At 45.7% G+C, this 17500-nt stretch overlaps 1 protein-coding gene across 1 annotated transcript in view; it reads left to right on the top strand.

Moving 5' to 3' along the window:
- The first annotated feature begins 440 nt into the window (after positions 1-440).
- The window catches only part of LOC137534554 (zinc finger protein 436-like), a 33474-nt gene continuing 16414 nt past the window's right edge, over positions 441-17500 (top strand). The window contains exons 1-2 of the mRNA XM_068256099.1: positions 441-516; positions 15669-15795. Coding sequence (XP_068112200.1) covers positions 497-516; positions 15669-15795 — 147 coding nt within the window. The 5' untranslated portion in view covers positions 441-496. The remainder of the gene's footprint in view (positions 517-15668; positions 15796-17500) is intronic.

Below are 17500 nucleotides of genomic sequence, written 5' to 3'. Positions count from 1 at the left end.
CACCGCTTTGTGCTGTAACAGGGTCCTTGGATTGGAGAACTGTTCCCTAAGAGGTTTCCTTCTGTGTCCCCTATAGTAAAGTAGGCAAGCCTATATCTGCCATCATACAGTATTATTTATGATAATATTATCGGTGTTGTTTGGCTCTGATGAGAAGGGTCTGAACTGATAAGCAAGTTTTCTTCAATGAATGGACAGTCTGCAACGTTATCGCAGACGGGAACTAAATAATTGCTTCATGTTCCGGCCGGGAATGTTAACCAGTGTACGGTGGAACGCACGACTACCTGCCAGCCGAAACGCAAAACCAGGGACCCTAGATTCTAATCCGCAAGCAAGCAGGTAAGAATCACGTGTTCCGAATAGCCTAATTTACTGGTACGCAAGCGCTTCTGCTTCGTGGAACGCAGAGCCCGGAAGCATCGTGAAACGCACAGATAGGAAGTGCAACCACTTGACAGTGCCATCCTCTTCCGATGTGTTAAGACTGGAGAGGATGGAGAATAGATTCTTACGGTAAGTGGTGAGCTTGTAGCCGTAATGGGCATGGAGATACACATCAGCACTAGAGGGAGGAGTTATAACGATCTGATAGATTGTTTATTGGTACTTTAGATTGGAAAAATCTATATTCTTCTTTATTAACAAGAGACATTCCTGAAATAGTTCACCTTTAAATATTTTAATTTCAAACGCAAATGGAACATAGTGTGATTTTCTTTCATCTTATAATTTGCATTAGCCAGTATGATGATAGTTTCAATAATTAGTTGCATAATTGTAAGGAATTTAACATTAGATGTTTACTGAGCCCCAGAAACAAAATGTTCTTAATTGCCAATTGAATGGGGACTATCGATTGCATTACTGCCTTGCAACCGATTTCACCAGAAATGTGATGGACTATTGATCATCAGTGCTGCTAGCTTAGTGCTACTTGATGCATCTCTCCACTCTGCCACCCAGCTCAGTCAATAAATGATCGCGTAGTAGCAATCAGTTTTCAATTGGTGTTTCAATTAAAACTAATTTTGGGGAGTTCCCTAGGAGGGGAAACAGTCTAGCAATTCAAAGTCACTTCTCGTCAATCATTTAATTTAACTGGTTGCTAGTGGCTTTGCTTTGCTAGATTTCTTTACATTCCTGCATCACAGTAGCTTTACATATAAGAAGAATCTAATGCTCAGTGCACCAAATATGATGGAAGCACCCTACCTGTACTGTATCAAGGTGACAATATATTACAGTAGCCTGCTGTCTGGTGGTGCAAACACTACTTGCTTCCAATTTCAGTGCGATGTAAGGTGTGCCTGGCCCCTCCCACACAGCGTTTGACACCCTGTTCAGTCCAAAGGTGGCGACACTGAGCTGATATACATTGGAAGTGCTGGGAGCGGTGTGACTGTGTAGTGGAATATATCAAATTAGAGTGGTAGGAAACTCAGCATTTCCTCATAGTTCTGAAAGATTATTTACAGCATAAAAAGTACTACCACAAAAAATAGTAGCATAACAGTATTCAAACGGTTAAACACAGCACGTTGTTTTTCAGTGGAAAGCCCCTTGCTTTAGTCGAAAACTTCTGGCCTCATCCCAAGAGGTGATAACATTATCTTTTGTTTACAATCCTTTGTCAAATACATTTAGTAAACATTAGCAAAGTGCAGAAACTGAGCTGTACTGAGCCGAGAAGCAGAAAGAGCTGAGAAATGATCACTAGATAGATTTTAACATATAAATACAGCAGCTATGCAATAACATCCAATGGCAGCTTTCAGAGCAGATAAACTGTACTTTGGGAATTTGTAATTTGTAAACAGACAGTATTACTTGTGCACAAAAGCGAATGTACCTATATAGGTAATAAAATGTAGCAAAACACATTTTTATTAAATGTTATGCCAGAGTTTCATTCCACTTAAAGCGGAATATAACCCTGCATTTTAACTTTGCTCTAAAACATTATTTACAGTATATTATATGCAACCAGCATTTTTTTTTACTAGACCAGCATTGGAAGGGTTACACAGGGCTTTAAAGTTCCTGAAGATTTCTGCAGACGCATCCGAAGCTGAAATAGATACATTTTGTTTACATAAATGTATCTAAGTGTTAAATGTGACTCATCTCTCTGACTGAGCTGGAGGACAGCCAAAGTGTGTAACATTCAACACTTAGATACATTTATGTAATCAAAATGTATCTATTTCAGCTTCGGATGCGTCTGCAGAAATCTCCAGGAACTTTAAAGCCCTGTGTAACCCTTCCAATGCTGGTCTATTAAAAAAAAAATGCTGGTTGCATATAATATACTGTAAATAATGTTTTAGAGCAAAGTTGAAATGCAGGGTTATATTCCGCTTTAAAGGGCAACTGAAGCAAAAGGGATATGGAGGCTGATATATTTATTTCTTTTTTAACAATGCACATTGCCTGGCTGTCTTTCTGATCCTCTGCCTCTAATACTTTTAGCCATAGACCCTGAACATGCATGCAGCAGATCTGGTGTTTCTGACATTATTGTCAGCTCTGACAAGATTAGCTGCATGCTTGTTTCTGGTGTGATTCAGCCAATACTGCAGCCAAATAGATGAGTAGGACTGTCAGGCAATGTGTATTGTTTAAGTGAAATAAATATGGCAGCCTTCATATTCTTCTTACTTCAGTTTCCCTTTAAAGTTGCGTGTGTAGTCCGTTGTTAGTTATGGAGAGAATCTGCAGATATCACAACAAAAGTTGTTTAGGTGATAACTTTAATTAACTCAGGGGCTGTAAAGGATAGCGGAGATACCGCCACAGAGGCAAGCGGCATGGCGGCTATCTCCGCGTATCAGCCGGCGGCCTCTGCTGCGCAGTTACATGCTGCTGATTTGCCTGGTCCTTCTAGTGCACATACAATGAGAGCTACGCCCGCGCGCGCCAGGCGACAGGACCTTTATGCGAATAGAAGGGGAGTCAGCTGATCAGCCGGTCAGCTGACTCCAGGAGTGCTCCGGATTGGCTGAGTGACTGGGGCGGCGCTGTGGAGCGCTCTGAGTATATATAGGACCTGCCTATCAGTTGCTGGTTGTCTGCTGTTGCAAATGCTAACGTGTTAGCGCTCAGACCGTAGTCAGATCCCACAGTGTGCTAGAACCAGCTGGAGCTGGGGATCCACACTTAGCCAGATTCCGTTGATAGCTTAAAGTACTAATTGCATTGTGCTATCTGTGTATTAGACCTTAGACTAGATCCCAGGTGTTGAAACCAAGGACTTCACACCTAGACTAGGATATTGCTATATTGTTATTGATAATCTGTTATGACCTTCTGCTTCCTTGACTACTCTCCTGTTTGCTGATTCGGTACCTCTGTCTATATGATTACTGTTGCCGACGCTGCCTGAAACTTAACATTGAATCAGCCTTCTGTCTTTGTACTTTATCTGTCCGTACGTTGCCTACTCTGCTTGTCTGACCTTCCTGTCCTCACTAGTGGGATTTACCATTAGTGAGGAATCTCTTATAGCTGTCACCTACTCCTTAGGTGATCAGCTCTTGCAGCACTGTCTGTAACACTTGCTCCTCAAGTGTCCGCTAGCTGCAGTATAGTCTTAATCACTTGCTCCTCAGGTGATTATCCTTGCAGCACAGTCAGTGGTCCCTGCTCCTCAGGTGTCCACTGGCTGCAGTACAGTCTGAATTCCCTGCTCCTCAGGGGATCCTTAGCTGCAGTATAGTCTTAATCACCTGGTCCTCAGGTGAACATCCTTTGCAGCACAGTCAGTGGTCCCTGCTCCTCAGGTGTCCACTGGCTGCAGTATTGTCTGAATCTCCCGCTCCTCGGGAGATCTCCTCTTCTCATTACTGTTGCACCAAAACACAATCCCACATTGGTTGTCCTGTGCCTGGCTATACTAGCATTATTGGTGATTTTGCAGATCACCACATAATCAGGTAAGTATCTGTATTATTGGTGATACTGCAGATCACCAATAATCAGAAAATCCGTGTTGCTGACACCAATCATTACAGAACAGCAGACCAAATATTATGGACGCACTGCGTAGTCACGTTGAAGTCCTGACCACCGCGGTAAACGGTCTTTCCGGGGTGATTATTGACCAACAAACCCAGATTGTTCAGGGTTCAGGAACTTCAATTGACTATAAATACAGTGCGATCCCCTCCGGTCACGGACCTTCGCATGTCCGTACCTGAAAAGTTTTCTGGCCATAGATCTGACTTCCAGAATTTTAGGAATCGTGTGTTGTCTTGTTTTGAGTTCAGGCCCAATCTGTCAGGATCTGAGAACCAGAAGGTAACATTCATAAAGACCCTTCTGTCAGGAGATTCACAAACATGGGCATATAGTCTGAATGCTGAACATGAAGCGTTATCTTCGGTTCAGGAATTTTTTAAGGCCATGGCCGTTATTTACGATGATCCGGATAGGGCTACCACTGCTGAGCGGAAGTTGAAAATGCTCAGGCAGGGTCGTAATTCGGTGGAGGTTTACGCCGCTGAGTTCAGGAAGTGGGCTGTGTCATCTAGATGGGGAACATATGCATTGTTAGACTGTTTCCTGTCAGGATTGTCTGATGCAGTCTCTGATTTGATGTTAGGACATCCTGAGCCCAAATTTATAGATGAAGCAATTTCTTTGGCCGTGCCTGTAGATCGCCGCCTGCGCTACCAGAAACAGACTCGTGGTAGGAATGCTATAAGATCTGTCTCATACGCCTTCTCTCCACCCTCGTCAACTCCAGACAAGCCGATGCAAATCGGAGACTCTAGGTTGACGCAAGTGGAAAAGAATCGCAGAAGGTCAGAAAGACTCTGTCTATACTGTGCTGAGGAGGATCATGTTATCCAGAATTGTCCTAAGAAGTCGGGAAAACGCTGCCGCCTAGGTGTAGTCAGAGGTAATACCCTAGGCGAGCAGTCTTTACCTCTAAACAATAATCGTTTGCTCCTCCCTTGTTCCATTACCTGGGAAGGCCAGACTACATCTACAGAGGCATTTGTGGATTCTGGCTCTACAGCCAATTTTATAGATTATGATTTTGTAAAAAATTGGGGATTCCCTTACTCCCTCTTGACCGACAGATTCTGGTCACAGCGGTGGATGACTCTCCGTTACAGAGTAGACAACCTCTTTCCCAAACCCCCTTATTATTGTGTAATATAGGGGTGTTATAAACAGAGAAATTACAGTTCCTTGTCCTGCAAATGGCAACCTCTACCATTATTCTTGGTATGCCCTGGTTGCAACTCCACTCCCCTCAGATTGACTGGGCTTCCGGTCAGCTACAGAGCTGGTCAATCCCAGGTGGATTCTGGCTCTGCAGCCAATTTTATAGATTATGATTTTGTAAAAAATTGGGGATTCCCTTACTCCCTCTTGACCGACAGATTCTGGTCACAGCGGTGGATGACTCTCCGTTACAGACTAGACAACCTCTTTCCCAAACCCCCTTATTATTGTGTAATATAGGGGTGTTACATACAGAGAAATTACAGTTCCTTGTCCTGCAAATGGCAACCTCTACCATTATTCTTGGTATGCCCTGGTTGCAACTCCACTCCCCTCAGATTGACTGGGCTTCCGGTCAGCTACAGAGCTGGTCAACCCATTGTCATCATCATTGTTTGGAGAGAGTTGCTGTTTGCGCTACCAAGATACAGGTCAAAGGGGTGCCAGTACAGTATGCAGAATTCGCTGATGTGTTCTGTCCAAAGTCTGCAGATAAACTCCCGCCTCACCGGAGTTTCGATTGTCCCATAGAATTAAGATCTGGTTGTATGCCTCCTAGAGGTCATCTTTATAAGCTGTCAGGACCTGAAAAACTGGCAATGCAGGAATACATTAAAGAAAACTTGGCCAAAGGCTTCATCCGTTCTTCCCGATCACCAGCTGGGGCTGGCTTCTTTTTCGTACAGAAAAAGGACGGTGGGCTTAGACCTTACATTGACTATCGTGGTTTAAAGAGAACCCGAGGTGGGAATTACTAATACTATTGGGGCACAGAGGCTGGTTGCGCACACTAAGACCAGCCTCTGTTGCCCCATCGTGTGCCTCCATGTCCCCCCTGCTCGCCGCTACAGACCCCGCAGTGCTGGCGACACGCAGCGTGTCGCCAGCACAATGTTTACCTAAGCGCTGTCTGTCAGCGCCCCTCCTCCGCATCGGCGCACCCGCCCGTGTCCCTTCCCTCCCGCTAATAGGAGGGAATTGACGCGGGCGGGTAGCGGCGATGCGGAGGAGGCGGGGGAGCGGCGCTGACAGACAGCTCTTAGGTAAACATTGTGCTGGCAACACGCTGCGTGTCGCCAGCACTGCGGGGTCTGTAGCGGCGAGCAGGGGGGACATGGAGGCACACGATGGGGCAACAGAGGCTGGTCTTAGTGTGCGCAACCAGCCTCTGTGCCCCAATAGTATTAGTAATTCCCACCTCGGGTTCTCTTTAAATAAGATCACAGTAAAAAATCGTTACCCATTGCCTCTGATTGACGATTTGTTTGCTCAGGTGACCAATGCCAGTATTTTCTCCAAATTGGACCTGCGAGGTGCATACAACCTGGTACGCATTAGGGACGGTGACGAATGGAAGACGGCGCTCAACACGCCCAACGGGCATTACGAGTGTCTGGTTATGCCTTTCGGGTTGTGTAATGCCCATGCCGCCTTCCAGGAGTTAATCAATGAGGTTTTCAGCGAGGTTCTGGGGAAATTTGTGCTAGTGTATCTAGATGACATACTGATTTTCTCTCCTAATTTAACAGAACGTCGTAAGCACGTCAAGTTTGTTTTAAGAAAATTAAGACAGAATTCGCTGTATGCAAAGCTAGAAAAGTGCCTCTTCGAGGTCACTACAGTTCCTTTTTTGGGATATATTATCTCCACTTCTGGTCTCTCAATGGATCCAGAGAAAGTTTCTGCTGTTTCGGAGTGGCTCCAACCTGTAGGATTGAAGGCACTCCAAAGATTTCTTGGCTTCGCCAATTACTACAGAAAATTCATCAAGGGGTTCTCCTCTGTAGTGTCACCCCTCACCAATCTTACCAGAAAGGGGGCTGACACTTACCACTGGTCGTCAGAGGCACAGTCCGCCTTTGCCACACTGAAAAAATTGTTCTGTTCTGCTCCCATTCTGAGACATGTGGATGTCACCTTCCCCTTCATTGTTGAGGTCGATGCATCAGAAATTGGGGTTGGGGCTGTACTGTCTCAGCGCTCCGGGCTGCAAGGCAAATTACACCCATGTACCTTGTTTTCTCGTAGGTTCTCTCCTGCCGAGAGGAACTACGATATTGGCAATCGTGAGCTCCTGGCCATTAAGTTAGCCTTTGAAGAATGGCGCCATTGGCTAGAAGGGGCAGAACATACCATCACAGTCTATACAGATCATACAAACTTGGAGTACATAGAAGGGGCCAAAAGACTTAGTCCCCGACAGGCCCGCTGGTCCCTATTCTTTTCAAGATTCAGATTTGTCATAACGTATACACCAGGTAGTAAGAACGTCAAAGCAGGCGCTCTATCTAGGTGTTTCAAGCCAGAGACAGTTCAGCCTTCAACCCCTGAGACCATCCTACCTCAAAAGGTGGTGTTGGCAGCTACCGAAACCTGGGAGGACTGGACGGCTACTCTGGGGCCTTATCAACAGGACATTCCAGAAAGAAAGCCTGAGGGGGTTATGTTTGTACCACTTCCTTTTCGCTTACAACTTTTACAATTATTCCATTCTCATAAGAATGCTGGGCATCCCGGGGCTGCTCAAACTCAGGATCTATTGGCCAGATGTGCATGGTGGCCTTCGCTGGCACTTGATTGTAAAGAGTTTGTGAGAGAGTGCTCAGTTTGTGCTAGAAGTAAGCCCTCTCGCCAGGCACCAGTGGGTACATTACAACCCCTACCAGTGCCAAATGAACCCTGGACTCATTTGTCGATGGACTTTGTAGGAGAACTCCCCAGGTCTGAGGGCAAGACGGTCATTTGGGTGGTAGTTGATAGGTTCAGTAAGATGGCTCATTTCGTCCCTCTGAAAGGACTCCCCTCGGCCCAGGAGTTAGCTGATCTCTTCATTCAGCACGTTTTCCGGCTGCATGGCATCCCGGAGAATGTGGTGTCAGATAGGGGAGTCCAGTTTGTGTCGAAATTCTGGAAAGCCTTTTGCCATCAGTTAGGTATGGACCTTTCGTTTTCATCAGGCTACCACCCACAGACCAATGGTCAGACCGAAAGAGTTAACCAGTCCCTTGAACAATTCCTCAGATGTTATGTGGCAGATGCACAATCAGATTGGGTAAAATTCCTGCCATTCGCGAAATTTGCACATAATAATCTGAAGAGTACCTCTTCAGGATTTTCCCCGTTTCAGGTAGTTTCGGGAAAATCTCCCAAGTTTTCTCCATTGCCTGTGGCATCTACCCCGTTTCCAGCCCTGGAGGATTGGCAAAGGGCATTAAAAGACATCTGGGTGTTGGTTAAGAGGAATTTGGGAAAAGCTTTCCAGACTCAGAAGAAACAGGCAGATAAGAGATGGTCTGTAGAATGGTGTGGGTATCTACTCGGCATTTAGCGTTAAAACAGCCATCACCTAAGTTAGGACCCAGATTTGTAGGCCCATACCCGGTGTCCAGAAAGATTGATGTCACTTATGCGATTGATCTCCCAGCCAGCATGAGAGGTGTGAGATCATTCCATGTTTCCCTGTTGAAGCCTGCGGTGCACGTTAATTCCCCTACCCCCCCCTTGTGATGGTTGACGACCAACCTGAGTATGAGATCGAGAAGATATTGGATTCTCGATTAGTGCAAAATTCTGTACAGTATCTGGTCCACTGGAAGGGGTATGGTCTGGAGGAGAGAACTTGGGTGGTGGATTTTCGCATGCATGCCGAGGAATTAAAGAAAGAGTTTCATGACTTACACCCTGAGAAGCCGGGTAGGAAGTGTCCGGGGTCCACTCCTCAGGGGGGGGGGGGGGGGGGTACTGTAAAGGATAGCGGAGATACCGACACAGAGGCAAGCGGCATGGCGGCTATCTCCGCATATCAGCCGACGGCCTCTACCGCACAGTTACATGCTGCTGCTTTGCCTGGTCCTTCTAGTGCACATAGAATGAGAGCTACGCACGCGCAGGCGACAGGACCTTTATGCAAGTAGAAGGGGAGTCAGCTGATCAGCTGACTCCAGGAGTGCTCCGGATTGGCTGAGTGACTGGGGCGGCGCTGTGGAGCGCTCTGAGTATATATAGGACCTGCCTATCAGTTGCTGGTTGTCTGCTGTTGCAAATGCTAACGTGTTAGCACTCAGACCGTAGTCAGATCCCACAGTGTGCTAGAACCAGCTGGAGCTGGGGATCCACACTTAAGCTGGCCATACACTGGCCCGATTTGCGCCCGTTTCGACAGCAGATTCGATCACTGGGATCGAATCTGCTGCTAATCGTTCACGCTACACGCCGAATTTCGATCCATTCCGTCCGATCCCGTCGATCGCACCGTGCGGAAAATAACTGTCGATCGCCCGCGGGTAAAGAGCGCATCGCTAGCGGCGTTCGAGTGCCCGACGATCGACGCAATAGAGCTGCAATACATTACCTGCTCCGCCGGCACGACTCCTGGGTCTCCGCTCTTCTTCTCCGCTCTGGTCTGGTCTCCGGCATGCTTCCCTTCTTCCTGTCCCGGCAGGAAGTTTAAACAGTAGAGGGCGCTCTACTGTTTAAACTTCCCCCAGACAGGAAGAAGTAAAGCATGCTGGACCTGGAGACCAGACCAGAGCGGAGAAGAAGAGCGGAGACACGGGAGTCGCGCCGGTGGAGCAGGTAATGTATGCGGGAGGGGGGGTGATGGGGAAGCGGCGGCAGCACCACCACCACCACAGATTGTGAACGGTTTCAGGCTGAAATCGGTTCACAATCTGTTTGCAGTAAAGGTAGCCATACGATCCCTCTCTGATCAGATTCGATCAGATAGGGATCTGTCTGTTGGTCGAATCTGATGGCAAATCGACCAGTGTATGGCCACCTTTAGCCAGATTCCGTTGATAGCTTAAAGTACTAATTGCATTGTGCTATCTGTGTATTAGACCTTAGGCTAGATCCCAGGTGTTGAAACCAAGGACTTCACACCTAGACTAGGATATTGCTATATTGTTATTGATAATCTGTTATGACCTTCTGCTTCCTTGACTACTCTCCTGTTTGCTGATTCGGTACCTCTATCTATATGATTACTGTTGCCGACGCTGCCTGAAACTTAACATTGAATCAGCCTTCTGTCTTTGTACTTTATCTGTCCGTACGTTGCCTACTCTGCTTGTCTGACCTTCCTGTCCTCACTAGTGGGATTTACCATTAGTGAGGAATCTCTTATAGCTGTCACCTACTCCTTAGGTGATCAGCTCTTGCAGCACTGTCTGTAACACTTGCTCCTCAAGTGTCCGCTAGCTGCAGCATAGTCATAATCACCTGCTCCTCAGGTGATTATCCTTGCAGCACAGTCAGTGGTCCCTGCTCCTCAGGTGTTCACTGGCTGCAGCACAGTCTGAATTCCCTGCTCCTCAGGGGATCCTTAGCTGCAGTATAGTCTTAATCACCTGGTCCTCAGGTGAACATCCTTTGCAGCACAGTCAGTGGTCCCTGCTCCTCAGGTGTCCACTGGCTGCAGTATTGTCTGAATCTCCCGCTCCTCGGGAGATCTCCTCTTCTCGTTACTGTTGCACCAAAACACAATCCCACATCGGTTGTCCTGTGTCTGGCTATACTAGCATTATTGGTGATTCTGCAGATCACCACATAATCAGGTATAGTATCTGTATTATTGGTGATACTGCAGATCACCAATAATCAGAAAATCCGTGTTGCTGACACCAATCGGTACAGGGGCATAACTAGAAATCACTGGGCCCCCCTGCGAAACTTTAGATGGGGCCCCCTCCCCCCCCTTTGCCATGCTTTTTGCACAGATAAACTGAGTACCAATGCTATTCATTTAGCTAGTGCACACTGGAATGTTTTTCCCCCATGCAGATAAAAACAGCAGTCATTTTTTCCTATCAATTACATTAGCTTCTGTGATAAAACGTGCAAGTTTTCACACATACAGACACACATGGGGCTTGATTCACAAAGCAGGGATAACTGTTATCACGCTGCGAAAAGTGCTTCACGCAAAATTTAGCGTGAAAACGTTCCGCGTTCGCGCGATAAATTTGCGTTAACCAGGGCTGTGGAGTCGGTACAAAAATCTTCTGACTCCAACTCCGACTCCTCAGTTTATGAAACCACGACTCCAACTCCGACTCCAGGTAACCAAAATGGCTCAGACTCCTCGACTCCGACTCCTTAGTCTAATATTTAACAGGGCTGTGGATTTTGTACAAAAATCATCCAGCTCCGACTCCTGACTCCGACTCCTCAGTTTATGAAACCACAACTCCGACTCCGGGTGCCCAAAATTGCTCCGACTCCAACTCCAACTTCACAGCCCTGGCGTTAACGCGCAAAAACGCGAGCAAACCACTTTTTCACAGCCGTGCTAACAGTTATTACGGCTTTGTGAATCAAGCCCTTGGTGTGCAGAAACCGCATACAGAAAACCGACACACGAGTGTGCTCCTAGCCTCAGCTTAGTACACTCACTCTGTCCATCTTTGATGTAGCAGAACTGGCTCTGCAGACTCCTCCAGCATCACTACAGCACACAGCACTTGGGGAGATGTAGAGAGGCTGCGGGTAGAGCAGTGCTGTATGCAAGTCCCTGCTGAACACTAAATAGGGCCTGTCTACAAATCTTTGTCTGCAAAACTTTGTATGATTCATTATTAGTGACTGAGCAGATGCAGTCATTAGAACAATTGTGCAAAGAGCAGAAAGTTTTTTTTCTCTCCATGCCCTTTGTTATTAGTCTCTCAGGACAGAGAAAATAAACTTCTCCCCCCACTGGGCCCCCTGCGACTTCTGGGACCCCCTGCAGCTGCATCCCTTGCAGGGTCTATTGTTATGCCCCTGATAACTGTACAAGATTTCTTTTTAAACTTTCGAAACTTTACAGAACTGTATCACCTAAACAACTGTTGTTGTTATGACTTCAGATATTAAATTAATGAACTCTCTGCAGTCTGCCATGTTTTAGTTAACATCTGCCTATGCATAAAAACGAGAGCTAAAAGACAAGGGCTGTCTAAGCAATTCTGATCAGAAAACGAGTTTATTTGTATTAGCTAAAAACATATGAGAGCATAAAAGCAGGCACTTTGCATAAACAGGGACTATCTAAACACTTCTGTGGGATTCTGAGGGATTTGTAGTCATGTTTGCTACTGTAACCGCATTCATCTTACCAAAGCTGACCAAAGTCATCCCTTATGTGGTGAGTCCTAATCTTCCTGGCAATTCATGTATATCTATATAAATATACACACACACACATATATTTTATTATACTTTAGTCTAGTTTAGGGGACCCAACAGGAAGCCTCATAGGGAAATTCAGCTAATGTGATTGGGTAGACAGTATCCTCCCAAACTGCTAGGTTCCAGTTAGGTTGTAGTAAACCACTCCCACGCTATTTAGCCAATCACAACGCTTTGTACGGTAGAGTGTGCTGTGATTGGAGAACTGTTTCTTATGTGGTTTGCTGCTGGGTTCCCTAACGAAACTAGAGCCAAGACTTTATCAGAACTTTAGTTTAAACATCCTCCTAACCTTTCTATATGGTGTAATACTGTATTGAAGAGTAAACAGGGAAATGTAATAAATTATGTATTTTTAATTTTTTGGTGCATTTGTATGACAGCATACTGATAACTTGTGGTCCCAAATCTTACTCAGTAGGACTTCTTTGTGACCATTCTTCATAACTACAGCTGTAAATATTAAGAGGGTGGTTTGCTGCTATAAAAATGTTCCAGGGAGGAAAGCTGTAGTGCGTAATTATTCAGTCTTTCGGTTTACTGGTGTCGCCATGGTTACATGATAAAGGCCCAGTGCACACCAAAAAGCGCTAGCGTAATCGTAAACGCTCAGCGCTTTTTAAAGTGATATTCCTAGGCGATTCTAGGCATGTGCCTAGCGATTTTCTAATTATGCCTAGCGATTTTTGGAGCGTTTTGGTGTAGCGTTTGTTACAGTACAGCTGTAACTGAACAGCTTCTGTAACAAAAATGCTTGGAAAATCGCTCTGATCTAGTGCTTTTCTGAGCGATTTTTCCCACTTTCCTGTACTTAACATTGAGGTTGAATCGCCTCAGAAATCAGCAAAAATGCTGCAGGACCCGTGTTTGCAGTTGGGAAAAAAGCTCATCGCTCTGGTGTGCTCCATCCCATTCAAATACATTAGCCAAGCACTTTTCAAAACGATGGCATTTTTAAAAGCGCTCAGAAGCGCTCTTGGTGTGCACCAGCCCAAAACCCGTGTTGATTAAGCCCATGGTGAGCTAGATTACGTGCAAATTACCTTGGTGATGCTCGTTGTGTTTAGGGCCCCCATGTCTTTTTCACCAACAGCTTTTCAGCTGTTCACAGAGTGTTGACCAAGCAATTCTGAATTCGGCAACGGCGAGTTCTGAACCACTTATTTACAAAAAAGTTCTTCCTTTTACTGGGCATGCGCAGTTCAAACTCACTCATGTATGGCCATGGCCACATCCTCCAGCTTATTTGACTGATGAGCCAGTTGAGTATTGAAAGGTCAGTGAATGGGAGGGACACCGAAGAGAACGAGCACAATTACCAGCAGCTGGTAATCTAGCTCAACATGGGCTTGATTCCCAAAATATCCCTTCACATCAGGGGTAGTTTAACTGCACATAACAAAGGTAAGGGATGCATAAACAAATGTTATTTACTGAAAGTAGAGACTGACACACCTAAGATTTATTCGCAACGTCTACAAAAGTTTGTTGAGCAGTTCAGCTGCTGGCCATGAGCGCCATTGGGCTGCAGTTACATCCAACCAAATGACAGTGTTCGGTAACACCATGCGTGTCTCGTTTCACATGATGAGGTGCTACCCAGCGGGAAAAAATAATCTCATGCCATGTCTGAGGACAGCAAGCACCGTGTCTGAGGACAGCAAGCACCGTGTCTGAGGACAGCAAGCACCGTGTCTGAGGACAGCAAGCACCGTGTCTGAGGACAGCAAGCACCGTGTCTGAGGACAGCAAGCACCGTGTCTGAGGACAGCAACCACCGTGTCTGAGGACAGCAACCACCGTGTCTGAGGACAGCAAGCACCGTGTCTGAGGACAGCAAGCACCGTGTCTGAGGACAGCAAGCACCGTGTCTGAGGACAGCAAGCACCGTGTCTGAGGACAGCAACCACCGTGTTTGAGGACAGCAACCACCGTGTCTGAGGACAGCAACCACCGTGTCTGAGGACAGCAAGCACCGTGTCTGAGGACAGCAACCACAGTGTCTGAGGACAGCAACCACAGTGTCTGAGGACAGCAACCACCGTGTCTGAAGGCAGCAATCACCGTGTCTGAGGACAGCAATCACCATGTCTGAGGACAGCAAGCACCATGTCTGAGGACAGCAAGCACCATCTCTGAGGACAGCAATCACCATGTCTGAGGACAGCAAGCACCATGTCTGAGGACAGCAATCACCATGTCTGAGGACAGCAAGCACCATCTCTGAGGACAGCAAGCCCCATCTCTGAGGACAGCAAGCCCCATCTCTGAGGACAGCAATCACCATCTCTGAGGACAGCAATCACCATCTCTGAGGACAGCAATCACCATCTCTGAGGACAGCAATCACCATCTCTGAGGACAGCAAGCACCATCTCTGAGGACAGCAAGCACCATCTCTGAGGACAGCAACCACTGTGTTCAGATGCAACTCCATGGGGGGCCCCTGTCTAGTGCCTGTGCCGAGCACTAACAAGCCCCCAGCCAGTGGACATTAGCAGCTGACAGGCAGTGAATTTACTGCTTTCCGCTGCCTCAGAAGACTGTAGTAGTGTTGGAAGATGCAAGGCTACAGGTCATGGGGTACCATGGCAATAGTTGGATTGGACGCCAGCTCTGCACACACTTAAGAAATGATTCCTCAAGGAAACATTTGACATAACAACCTAAAGTTTCATACAGCACACAACATATACAATACAGAAGGTAACATTTGTACAATTACCTAATGACCCCCCCCCCCCCCATATCTGGGTGTCTCCAGTGACTACCCCAATGTGCATATGGAAAGCACATTCCCTTCTCACTGAGCTTCACTGCTTACAGCGAGGTTCGTGTGTCTGACAGGTGCAGTGTTGATAATTGCAAAAATAAAAACGCAGTAATCAAGTTGGGGAATAACCGGGCTATTTTTTTTGCTTCTGTGCCCCACAGCATCTGCTATGGTTGGTATGGACATTGATACAACCAACTACAGTATCTTTGGACTGTCAGAATTAGACAGGCTAAACTATCTAAATACATACAGGGTGCATTTTTCTAGGTTTACCTTCTGTCCTGTGCACTTTAACAGAATTTCTAGTGCTTGCAAATTCTTTGGCAGGATTTGTATGAGATGTCTCAATATTAGTGTTAAGTACAAAACTTTAATTCACTCAACATACGTCCTCCCCTTCCTGATTATTCAAATGTTTCTCTATAACAAACAGTCTTTATAAACAGTGATAGTAATATGTCATTTATATCTATACTACCCTTCTAAATAGGTCATCTTTCAGCTGGTCTTCACAGCTGGGACCTGAGCCCAGTCTCAGGATGGAGAAGGACCAGAGCCACATGACTGATCAAATCATTAAGCTCACCCTGAAGATCCTCTATCTGCTGACTGGAGAGGTGAGGAGGATTCTGGGAGTGTCACATGATATAAATCGTATATTAGTTAATATGATACACTCCTGACTGAAGAGGTGAGGAGGATTTTTCAAGTGTCACATGACATCACTCATTTATCTCTCAATAAGATACATGTCTGACTGTAGAAGTGCTGAGGATTCTGGGAATCCCATATGATATTATTTATATACAGTGGTGTGAAAAACTATTTGCCCCCTTCCTGATTTCTTATTCTTTTGCATGTTTGTCACACTTAAATGTTTCTGCTCATCAAAAACCGTGAACTATTAGTCAAAGATAACATATTTGAACACAAAATGCAGTTTTAAATGATGGTTTTTATTATTTAATGAGGAAAAAAAACTCAAAACCTACATGGCCTTGTGTGAAAAAGTGATTGCCCCCTTTGTTAAAAAATAACTTAACTGTGGTTTATCACACCTGAGTTCAATTTCTGTAGTCACACCCAGGCCTGATTACTGCCACACCTGTTTCAATCAAGAAATCACTTAAATAGGAGCTATCTGACACAGAGAAGTAGACCAAAAGCACCTCAAAAGCTAGACATCATGCCAAGATCCAAAGAAATTCAGGAACAAATGAGAACAAAACTACTGTAATTGAGATGTATCAGTCTGGTAAAGGTTATAAAGCCATTTCTAAAGCTTTGGGACTCCAGCGAACCACAGTGAGAGCCATTATCCACAAATGGCAAAAACATGGAACAGTGATGAACCTTCCCAGGAGTGGCTGGTCGACCAAAATTACCCCAAGAGCGCAGAGAAAACTCATCTGAGAGGCCACAAAAGGCCCCAGGACAACATCTAAAGAACTGCAGGCCTCACTTGCCTCAATTAAGGTTAGTGTTCACAACTCCACCATAAGAAAGAGACTGGGCGAAAACGGCCTGCATGGCAGATATCCAAGGCGCAAACCACTTTTAAGCAAAAAGAACATTAAGGCTCGTCTCAATTTTGCTAAAAAAAATCTCAATGATTGCCAAGACTTGTGGGAAAATACCTTGTGGACCGCCGAGACAAAAGTTGAACTTTTTGGAAGGTGCGTGTCCTGGTAAATCTGTCGTAGAAGTAACACAGCATTTCAGCAAAAGAACATCATACCAACAGTAAAATATGGTGGTGGTAGTGTGATGGTCTGGGGTTGTTTTGCTGCTTCAGGACCTGGAAGGCTTGCTGTGATAGATGGAACCATGAATTCTACTGTCTCCCAAAAAATCCTGAAGGAGAATATCCGGCCATCTGTTCGTCAACTCAAGCTGAAGCGATCTTGGGTGCTGCAGCAGGACAACGACCCAAAAGACACCAGCAAATCCACCTCTGAATGGCTGAAGAAAAACAGTATGAAGACTTTGGAGAGGCCCAGTCAAAGTCCTGACCTGAATCCTATTGAGATGTTGTGGCATGACCTTAAAAAGGCAGTTCATGCTAGAAAACCCTCAAATAAAGCTGAATTACAACAATTCTGAAAAGATGAGTGGGCCAGAATTTCTCCAGAGCGCTGTAAAAGACTTGTTGCATGTTATCGCAAACGCTTGATTGCAGTTATTGCTGCTAAGGGTGGCCCAACCAGTTATTAGGTTCAGGGGGCAATTTCTTTTTCACACAGGGCCATGTAGGTTTTGAGGTTTTTATCTCACTAAATAATAAAAACCATCATTTAAAACTGCATTGTGTGTTCAATTATG

The sequence above is a fragment of the Hyperolius riggenbachi genome, chromosome 10 (genome assembly GCF_040937935.1).
Source record: "Hyperolius riggenbachi isolate aHypRig1 chromosome 10, aHypRig1.pri, whole genome shotgun sequence".
NCBI classification, from domain to species: Eukaryota; Metazoa; Chordata; class Amphibia; order Anura; family Hyperoliidae; genus Hyperolius; species Hyperolius riggenbachi.
This window is presented reverse-complemented; position numbering and strand designations above follow the sequence as displayed.